Raw genomic sequence first — 11,686 nt, forward strand, 5'->3', positions numbered from 1 at the left:
CTCATCTAAGAAACATTATAATGTTGATTGTAATGTAAGGCTTTCAGGTGTTGCTGATGCATTTGGACCACATTGTGAAATCAAAAGATGCTTTCAATGAATGTACAATCTGCATTTTAGGAAACTCCAATTACTCCTGTGATAATTAAAATGGTTTAAAAACTTGATTTGCAATCAACTGACTTTAAGTATTAAATCCCCTATTAATCCGTTAGTTTTTATTAAAACAGACATGCTCTTTTCAAAGTGAGCTTATCCCAAAGCTTAAAATATCAGTGAAATAGTTCAGAATTGTACTTATATCCCAACTCTTTCAAATACCGTATTGAAACCTTTATTGCTGGAAATACTATGGATGTGAATGTTGTAAATGAGGATCTGACTGATACAAGATTTCCTGTCCTGGAGGATTCCTATGACAATATGCTTTTCATCTTTAGGCAGTTGGACAAGTTGTATGCATTTATTTTTAAGGACTTTATAAAACAACTTCCTCTTAACCTCAAATAATGCTCTACTTTCATTTATTTGTTTTGATTCTCATTTGCACTATCAAAATTCCTAAGAGAAAAAGTAAAACAAGTCCCTTGGCAACCATTATGCTCAACATAACTAACAATAGGCAATTGACAAAATTTCCTAACCTTTAAACCACTAATTAGAATGTACAAAAAAGGCTCTTAGTACAAGTTACAATTGCATAGCCAAGTGGAAACTCTCACTATACCTCAACAAAACAAAACAAAACAAACAAAACAAACCATACATTGTTTTGTCAGACTTTGCTACTCACATCAGATACTTGTACAATTAGCACACACATCTTCAAGGCTGTGTGCTCTCTCTACTTTGCTTCTCCAAATATACCAATGGCTGCATCTCAAATGATCCATCTCTTAAATTACTAAAGTTTGCAGAAGATACAACAGTGATTGGTCTCATTCCAGACAACAATGAATCCACATACAGACAAGAGATTGAACAACCAGCCTCGTGGTGGAACCAGAACAATCTGGAACTGAACACACTCAAAACCATAGAAATGGTGGTAGACTTTAGGAGAAACCCTCCCATACAACCACCTCTTACAATACTAGACAACACAGTACCAACAGTACAAACCTTCAAATTTCTAGGTTCTATCATATCTCAAGACCTAAAATAGACACCTAACGCCAATTACATCATCAAAAAAGCACAATAAAGAATGTTCTTTCTGCGCCAACTCAGGAAGCTGAAACTGCCCAAGGAGCTGCTGATACAATTCTACAGAGGAATTATTAAGTCTGTCATCTGCACCTTTATAATTGTCTAGTTTGGTTCTGCAGCCCAACAAGACAGACATAGACTTCAATGGATAATTAGAACTGCAGAAGAAACAATTACTACCAACCTGTTTTCCATTGAGGACCTATATATTGCATGAGTCAAAAAGAAGGCTATGAAAATATTTACAGACCTCTCATATCTTGGAGATAAATTGTTTCAATTCCTACCCCCAAAATGCACACCAGAACAACTAGACACAAGATCAGTTTTTTCCTGAACACATCGCTCTGCTAAACAAATAATTCCCTCAACACTGTCAAAATATTCACTAAGTCTGCATTACTTTTAATCTTTTCATTGTTCCTATTACCCATCTCCTCCCACTTATGACTACAGGACTATAACTTTGTTGCTTGTATCCTTACGATTTACATTGATTCTTTCCTAGTGTGATTTGATTGCTTATTTGTACCTTATGACTATTATTAAGTGCTGTACGTTATGTTTCTTGATGAATGTATCTTTTCTTTTTGTGTAGACTGAGAGAGTATGCACCAAATACAAATTCCTTATGCGTCCAATCACAAAAAATTCTCTTCTCTTCTCTTCTCTTCTCTTCTCTTCTCTTCTCTTCTCTTCTCTTCTCTGCATTTATTTATCCATTACATATATTGAACTTTTTCCAGGATGAAGTAGATGTGTATAAAGTAAAAAAAAAAGATTATTGCAGTATAGGAAAAGCATTGACCACAAAAATTTAGGGTGCAGTTTTTGACTTTTAAAAAAAAGCAAATTGAAATATTTTCATGGCATGCAACATAGTTATTTTAAGTAATGCCTTTCCCTGGTTACAGCTGTCCATCCCATTAGATCAAACAGAAAAAACAGGCTGTGGATTCTGTTGATAATGTCAGTGTTCCAAATATCATGCAAAATTAAATCAGAGTCCAAGGCAGAGCTATCCTTAAAGTTCCAATTTAATAAGACAGACATGTTGGCAACGAACTGTGGAAAATCCCAAATCTGAAAAACTTCCTGGGATTTCACCCAGTTGAAAGTTCATGATCTTATCCCCACACCTATAAATCCATCACATGGTCCAATCTTCTTCAGCCATGCTGGCATCTCCACCCAGCTGGTTCCAGTCAGGTGCAGAGGTGCAGAGACAAAAGATGACCTTGGACTCCTAGAAAGGAATGACAACAACACATTCCGCAATTCTACTCCTTTCTATTCCCCCTCCCAATTACTACACTAATGAAAGAGCATAATGAAATAATAGAGAGTGTGGCAGGCCAAAATCCTAAAAGGAATGTAATTGCAGGCCTGACAGGTGGCCTCTTCTCAGAAGAAAAATGTTTCCTGAAAAGAGAATAACATAAAAGTTAACATAATACAATTAACCACCTCTTCCCCCCTCAGGGGGACCCTTTGCCTTATGAGAAAACTTCTCATGGAATTGTTCTACTAACTTCTCCACTTTTAAGTTCCAGCTTTTCACCCAAGTGGCTTCAGACAAAGGGTAACCCTTCCATTGCACTAAATACTGTAAGTGACCCCTATTCAGCCTGGAGTCTATGATTTTTTTCCACCTCAGATTGTGTTTTCCCTTCTATCACTACAGAAGGAGAGAAAGCCTGGGTAGATGCTCTTATGCTACACCCAATTATTGGTCTCACCAAGCTAGAATGAAATTTTGGGTCAATTTTCCCCAGACTTCTGGGTAGACTGAGTTGAACTGTAACTGGGTTAACTACTTCACTATTGGGAATGGACCTAGAAATTTTGGACCAAATTTCTTGCTAGGCATTCTTAATCTCATGTATTTGGTAGATACAAAAACTTTGTCCCCCACATGAAAGGGGTTTTAGAGCAAGCGGTGTTTATCAGCTTGCTTCTTGTAGGCTTCTGCCGTATCTGCTAGAAACTTCTTTGTAATTTGTAATTTCCCATCCCTTCTTTAGTGTGTCCATCCATTCATTCAGAGACATGAAGGAGGGAGGTTCTCTAGACAGCTCAGCCATGGCAACAAATTTCATGCCACTGGTAATCTGAAAAGGAGTTAATTCATTGCTGCTGTGGACTGTGTCATTGTACGCCACTTCGGCGAAGAGAGCAAGTCCGACTAGTTGTCTTGCTGATAGTCCACATAACACCACAACCACATTGCTCTCTCTGCTGCACAGTTCATCCTGGGATGAACTTCTGAGCTCAGTTCTTCTGTGGACCCAATGGATCTCAGGACATCTCTCCAGAACTTGGCTGTGAACTTGACTCCACAGTCTGAAATGATCCTCTTGGGCAATCTGTGCAGGTGATGTGTGTTTCACAAATATTTTTTGCTAATTTCTTTGCAGACAGCAAAGAATGAAATGCTCCTGCTTGGAAACCAAGTCAATAATTGTCCAGATTACTCTGTTCCCACAACTGTTTGGGAGTTCAGTGAAGAAGTCCATTGCGACCTCTTTCCATGGTCGGTTAGTGCTGGCCATTCATTGTAGTAGTCCAGGGGACGCCTCCGGCAATGGTTTCATTGTTGCACAAGTAGCACAGGTTTTTATGTAATTTTCCACCTCTGATTCCATCTGTGGCCACCAAAATTGATGTCTGGCAAGGTGGGGCATTTTTAGAAATCCAAAGTGGCCTCCTAGTTTCACCTCATGGCTTCGCTGTAGAACTTTTAGCCTTAACCCCACGGGAATGTACAGTTTGGACCCATTCCAGGCTAATCCATTTTCCATCGTTAGGATTTCCTGGTTATTGTTGAGCCACTGGTCTGTTGGGAGGACCAATTTCATAGCTGTCATCAGCTTATCCTGGCTTCGGTTACTGTTGTGCTGCGGTCTCGACAAAACATCCCCCAACAACTTTTTTGGTACTTGTTGTACCCCTGGGGTTTTTGTCTCTGTTGCAGGTGCTGCAGGTCCTGGGCTCTTGGGTTCAATCATTCCTGGGTGGCCCTTTTCCTTCACTGGTGGTAGCGGCCCAAACACAATCATCAATTTCCTACCGCCATCTTCCCACTTTATCGTAGGCTTCCACTTGTCAAGCCATACAAGCTTATTTTTTCCAGCATCTCCAGAGCCACAATTAATCTGAGAAGCTCATAGTGGTGGCCCACTTGTAACTTCACCAGTTCAGTTATTAGCATGGCTTGGGCCCCTCCAATTAGCATTCCATCTACCTGCTCAACCTGAATGAGACAGGCTAGAGGTCTTGTGTATATGTCTAGTTGCTTGGCAATCAACATGCTGATTAAGCATCGAGTGCAACCAGTGTCCACAACTGCTTCAACTTCCCCTTCCACCCCCATCTCAGATAGTTGGAGGTTGCCTTGGAAGGCGAAGGGGTGCATTCACCATTGGGTCATCTTCAGCATTTTCCTCCTCTGAGGCCTCCCCTTTGATAGGACACTTCTTCACCTTAGGTTTGGGATCCTCTTCCAGAAGTTGTTGGCCCAGATGACTCTTTTCTGGTGGCATCTGGGCCTTCTCTTTACTGCTGTGGCGATTGGTGTGCACTCTGCACACCAAGCACTCTGATACTCTGCAGCCAAGTTGACAGCAATAGTGGCATTTTATTGGCCCCTACGAGGAAAGGAACCTAGTTACATCTCTAAATTTAGGAACCACCTCATCACATCATGAACTGGTAACAACAGGATTTGTAACCCACCTCTTGTCCAAATTCCAAAAACTTAGTTTTTTACTTACCAGAACTTATTTAATATTGTTCTAATTAGAATCAGCCCAACAAGCATTGCATAAGGAATATATGGTTCTACCATGTACGGTATGTATCCCTACTGTTGAAACAACTTGCTTTAATAATAATAATAATAACAACAACTGCAACAACAACTATTACAGGGGCAGCATCAACTTTCTTAATGGGGCATGTTCACCTGTTTATAAAAAGTGCACACAATTAGAACCTTTGCATCTCTGACAAATCAGTATATTTGCATAATCAATTTGCAATCTTTGAAAAGACACATAAACCCAACATTCTGCCCCTGGTAATTTTTGTCTGGGAGGACTAATATTAAACATCATGTAAATAATTGATTTTGCATCTTGATGTCATTCCCAGAGAACACCAAGCTTTTGACATTCTTGCTGTAATCCATCTTTTGCATGTGTGGCTATATAAATGGGCCTCTCAGATAAGGAAAGTCAGCAAAGAGGTAAGGGCCACAGATTAGCTATTGGGAGACTACTAAAACCCACTAAAACTCATCATAGCAAATGGCACACACACCTGATTCCATTTGCGGTCTCTTGTGAAATAAGAGATTAGTAGATTAGTAGAAGTATCATTAACCCATTGAGCTAACTATAAAGGTAGAAGATGGGGTGGAATTGAGGAAGCATATAAAAAGCAATGAGAGGAATTTAAACAGCCAAATCACTTGCACCTGGAAATTTCATTGACATAAGAGGAATGTTCAGGACAATAAAAGAGCAATTTCTGAGGATAAAAATATGGTGTCCAAAAGAGCAGAATCCACTGGCATTTGTAGCTTGATTACCATTTAATTTTGTTTTACTGATTGCATAACATGAGACATCAGATCTCATGAATTCAACAAATCAAAGGTGAAACAGGTATAAAACTATCTCTAAAGCATATGTTTAATGCAGCAGAAGAGGCAAATTCTTGGGAAACAATTAATTAAGTGTTAATTAAGTGTTGCTTGGATAAGTGTTAGTTTGGTTGATTTCATCTGCTGTTCACCAATTTTGGTATGAACACTGTTTCAAATATAGATTAAAACAAGTGACATGTTAATGACAGAAAATAGTGTTCCAATATTTTTTTTTCCATTGGATATTTTTTTATTTCCTTTTCCTTTTCCTTTATACAATCACTTAAATACTGTGCAGTTAAAAAAAGGCAATAAACACAACTCATAACACTTCTATCCTTCATACACCCTTTCTTCTACCCCTCCAACTTTCATTTCTCCCCTCCAACAATCCCCTCTTCTACTTCCCCTCCCCCTCAACCATTCCTTTCTCCCCTTCCCACCATCTCACCCTCCTTACATTCCCTTCTCACTCCCTCTTAATTCCTCCCTCTTCTTTCCCTCTACTCCTCACTTCGGTGTATTTTTACTATTCATTGGTCTATTCATTTTGTAATTTACACTAAAATTATAAGAAAAAAAAATTAAAGGAAAGGAAAAAAAAAGAAAGAAAAAAAGCAACAGTATCCAAGTGCATTCATTGTTTTAAAAATTGAATCTATATTTCCACCCTCCCCCCTCCCCCCCATAAACCCCCTTCCCAGACCCCCTTCCGACTTCCCAGATCCCATTCCCGACATCGTTCCTTATCAAGCAAAGTCTGGAGTATATTGAAACCAAGTAGATTAGAAGCTAAAAAAAAATAAAAAAATAAAAAAAAGAAATAAAAAAGAAAGGGGAAAAAGACCCCCCCCAAAAAGAGAAATCAATAAACTCTCTACCTTAAGCTCAGCTTCCCATCATTATTAACACTTAAGCAATGTGCATCATTCCTAGTCTCAATTAATTTATTACTTGCAGGATTTCAAACTATGTTAAAACCAAGTGAGTTAATCAAATAAAATTCTACTCTAGCTAGGGACCTTATCTCTTTATCTAAATATGTATCCATTTCCAAACCTTTAATATATCCCTTTTACCTCTTCCTCTATAAAGCAACTTAAACACCTCAAATATTTCTCTCGGTTTCTGTTCCAACTCCTCTCATCCTGCCTCTACCCGTGTCCATATATATATTTTATTATCATCCGTACACCTCCCCTATTTGCTCCGCCTTCCTTCAAGCTCCCTGAGTATATTCTTCCAAACATTATGTTCAAATAAAAATTACTATAAAAGTCAACTTACTTTCTGGCTCAAAATAAGCTCTAATTAAACCTTCACTACCCTCCCATCTGCACCACCCTCCCCAACTCAATTCAACCTAAACCACAATCCGAAAGCATCACAATCTCCGCCTTCCTCACCCTAGAGAATAAAACATAAGCAGTTTATGTAAAAGTTCCAAGTTGTCTATCAAGTCTTTTTTTTAAAGTCCCATACAATATAATTTCTGAGGCGATCAGCATCGTTTCTTACAGCCTTAATGTCTCTTGATCGGTATACCGCTATGCCATTTTCTACAAGACATAGTCACAGAGTATTATTCAAGTTAAGATTAAGCAAATGTTTTGGAAGCATAACTAAATCCTTGTTCTCTGCTCTGCTGCCCTTCCGAAGGGGAAAAACGATAGCTCCCGCCTTGTAGTTGTGTGATTGGTTGTTTCTCTTGTACTTCTCCTTGTATTTGTCCAAGTCCGGGTAATTCAGGAAGTCCCGCCTTTAAAATCTTATGATAAAAGTCTCGGGATTCACAAGCTGAGTTGAGGCGATGTTTCTGATCGTCAAGTGTGACTGTAATACCAAATGGCGCCTCCCATCTGTACTGTATCTGATTATCTCTAAGTTCTTTAGTTAAAAAAGCATAGTCTCTCCTGGCTTTTAACATCTGGGGTGGCACCTCTTTAAAAACAATCAAATCCTGTCTATCAATTCGCAGCCTGTTGTTGTAGAACTCTTGTAGTATCGCGTTTCTGGATTCTTTTGTAGCAAAATATATAACCACATCTCTCGGAAGCTGTCTCTGTTTTGCTGTCCACGAATTATGGCGGTAAATTTTTTGGATCTGCCAATCAAAGTTGAGTCCCGGACCTCCCACCACATGACTGAAAGCCTCAAAAAAGGTCTGCTTCAAATTCTCCTGTTCGTTTTCACGCAATCCCCTAACTCTTATTGCAAACACAGTCTTTTTATAATTTGTCATAACAAGTTGTCTCTCTGTCTTTTCAACTTCCTGTTGCAACTTTTCGATTTTAGATGTCAGATTAAAATTGTCTTGTTCCAAAAGTTCCAATTTATCCTCCATTCCTGCCATGTAATCTGTCATCACGGTTATAACTCCGATAGTATCCTCCCTTGTTTGGGCAATCTTGGCATCAAGTTTATCACATAGTTCCGAAATAAATTGCATTATTTCCTCTCTAAATTCTCTGAGAGTTTCAAAAAGAAATTCTTTCGTTAACAGATCTCCAGTAGGGGGCGTAGAAGGCAAAGACTGTGGCTTTGTAGCGATTACTTGGGATGTATTGTTAAGAAAACGCTTAGAATTTTTTGACTTGGGAGCCATTATAAAAGAACAAAAGCGAACAAACAAAGTCTCTGCACACCTTGATTTGCAATAAAATACTTTGAGTAAACTTTGGCAATTAGTAAAGAGAAGTCTTCAGAAAAACAGGGCTGATTAAGTATATCAACTGCGAAGGCTATAAAATCGCCATTTTGAAAAACAGTTAAACAGAGGAGTTTTTTATAAAATTGAAGCTGGTATTTTAAATAATAATAAACAAAAAAGGTTTTCAGGAATGGTCGCTGCCCGGACCGATTTTAAATAGCTTAGATTTGTTCTGAGGGGGGAGGACGACCTGCCTTGAGCTGAAAAAAAACAGCTGAGAAGATCTGGCTGGAGTAAAAAAAAAAAGCTCAGCTTTGTGTTGAACCTCTTCTCCGTTCACAGCAAAAGACAAAAGGCTGTGAACTTCAAAGAGATTCTAACGACTGAGCTCCTCCCTGCCCCTTTCTGCCTAAAAGGGGAGATATGTATAGATCTTTTAGATATACAGACCAGAACTCTGAGGGGAGCTCCGTTGAGCCCCCGACGACGACAGACTCCTCCCCCGGAAGTCAATAGTGTTCCAATATTTGAGGGCTGCCATAGAGAGTAGGGGGTGAAGCTATTGTCCAAAGCACCCAGGGTCCAGGCAAGGGATAATGGATAGAAACTGATTCAACCTAGAAATAAGGGAAAATTTTCTGATGGTAAGCACCATCAACCAATGGAACAGAAGTTACCTTCAGAAGTTGTGGGAGCTTCATTACTGGAAGCTTTCAAGAAGAGCCTGGACTGCCTTTTGTCTGAAATGGTGTAGGGTCTCCTGCTTGAGCAAGGAATTGGACTAGATGACCTCCAAGGTTCCTTCCAACTGTTACTGTTACCTACAAAATCCCTTCCAAATCTGTTATATATTAAAGGAATATGCAATCTTTTTTAATGAGTTGATGACAAGTATTTTTTTCCCTTCATTCAATTGTGCCCAATTCTCAAAGTCTCTGTACTTTTCTTGGCAATTTTTTTCAGAATTGTTTACCATTGCCTCTTTCCTAAGACTGAAAGAAAATGACTGAGTCAAAGTCATTCAGCTGGCTTTTGTCAAAGGCAGTATTAAAACTTATAATCTTTCAGTTTCTATCAGAGGAAGTTTGGTTTCAAGTTCTATTTTATTTTAAATACTTTTAAATATATTTATTACATACATACACACATAATCAAATACACACCAAATTTACTAACAATGTAGAATGTCTTTATGGTGGTTCCATTCATTAAGTACTTCATGCGTCACTGAAGCTTCAGCACTTGAGATATGCTTGTCTTTTTAATCAAATGTTGAGGAATTCTCTATAAGTTTTAAGTTACAATGTTTATTTTAATTGTTTTTAAGGTGTGGAGATGCTTTTACTCTTCTAAAAGATTCCCTAATAAATTGAGAAGAAACTGTTTTTCTAATGATGGCCCATCACAAGCAGTTTAGTAAGATACTTCCTCTACAGTGCACAAATCTACAAGGGCAAGACAACTATATGCATCAGACTATATTCTGGAAAACCCAGTTTATGATCTGAGGCCATTGATACTGTGCCATTAATTATTTATCTATTAGATGGTGGTCTTAGAAGATAGAACAGATTAGGAATTAAGCACTTTGTAAATTAATACTACTTTTATTGTAATAGCCTTTTAACAGCATCTTGCAAGTCTATTTTGCATTTATATATCCCTAGTTACTATAATGTCTTTACTATAATGTTACTATAATGTCTCTAGGCAAATGCTAGAGAAAATATGAGCAGGAGAAATTGTAATTGCTTCACTCCTCATTATAACAAAGAGGAGGCAGGAATTGTAAATTGTAATTATGCATCCCTTTTCAAGGTACAACTGTGTATCAAAATTATTTCTGGAATACAGATGTATGGATTAAAACAGATCTGAATTACCTGTGTTTACTTGTTAGATGGTTTGCCATTTTTCTTGAATTATTTTTTTAACATGAACAAAACTCAGAAATGTATATGGTTTCAATGCAATAATCTCTATTGTAAACTACTGAACAATGCTGATTGATACTATCAAAAGGCTATCCAAGAAATGAAACAATCCACTCTTTTGATTATCAATCATTTATCTTCCTATTTTATGCAAATGCCTATAATATCAATTTTTATACATAGCATTCTCAATATACATTATTTACTCAACATTTGATCTGAGAATGATGTGTTATAGCTGAATTCTTTCACACTTCTACATTGTATTCATTTATTTTAAATAGAAATCACTGCTAGTTTTTTAAATACTACATATTTCCTGACAGCTCTTTTGAGGGATTTGCTCACTTCCTTATTTCTCAGGCTGTATATCAGAGGATTAAAAAGAGGTGTAAAGACTGTGTAAAAGAGGGAGAAAAATTTGCTCATTTTGTTGAGAGCTACAGTATTGGGATGCAAATATACAACTATTAATGTTCCATAAAATATTGTAACAACTATAAGGTGAGTTGAGCAAGTGGAGAAGGCTTTCTTTCTTCCTACAGCAGAAGGGATTCTCAGAATGGTGGTGATGATGCACATGTATGAAGCCAGGGTGAGCAAGAATGGAGGAAAGGTTGCCACAGAAGTAGTTACAAAGCTGGACAAAAGGAATAGATGAGAACCACAACAAATGTGTTGCATCAATGGCATGAAGTCACAAAAGAAATGGTTCATTTCACTCGGAGCACAGAAATTTAACTGTGACATTTTTAATGTAATTGTGGTGACCATAACCATGCCACTGAGCCATGATACTAACACTAACTGAATGCAGCAATGAGTATCCATAAGAGATATGTAATGAAGTGGCTTGCATACTGCAAGGTAGCGATCATAAGACATCACTGCCAGCAGATAACATTCTGTTGCTGCTAGAAATCCAAAGAACCAGAATTGCACAATGCATCCTTTAACAGAAATAAGCCCATCCCCAGTTAAAAGGCTGACTAGCATCCTTGGTAGAATGGTTGAGCTATAGCAAGTCTCTAAGCAGGATAAATTCCCCACAAAGAAATACATTGGGGTGTGAAGGTGATGGTCTGAAGCAACAAGAGTAATGATGAGAATGTTCCCCATCATGGTCACAATGTAGATCATGAGAAAAAGTAAGAAGAGGAATAGTTGCAAATCTTGGAGATCATCAAATCCCAGCAAGAGGAAATGTGTAATGGTTGTTTGATTTTCTTGTTGTATGCCACACAT

General features: G+C 38.0%; 1 protein-coding gene across 1 annotated transcript; it reads right to left on the bottom strand.

Annotated features, from left to right (window-relative positions):
* Nucleotides 1-10,717: 10,717 nt before the first annotated feature.
* LOC116521276 (olfactory receptor 2AP1-like) lies at nucleotides 10,718-11,686 on the bottom strand. Its single transcript, XM_032235961.1, has one exon. The coding sequence runs from the start codon at nucleotides 11,684-11,686 to the stop codon at nucleotides 10,718-10,720; it is 969 nt and encodes a 322-aa protein (XP_032091852.1).

This window comes from Thamnophis elegans, chromosome Z (genome assembly GCF_009769535.1).
Source record: "Thamnophis elegans isolate rThaEle1 chromosome Z, rThaEle1.pri, whole genome shotgun sequence".
NCBI lineage: Eukaryota > Metazoa > Chordata > Lepidosauria > Squamata > Colubridae > Thamnophis > Thamnophis elegans.

What these genes read in the sequence shown, in the direction of transcription:
- LOC116521276 (XM_032235961.1), bottom strand. Translation starts at nt 11,686, where the DNA reads ATGTGTGGCATACAACAAGAAAATCAAACAACCATTACACATTTCCTC.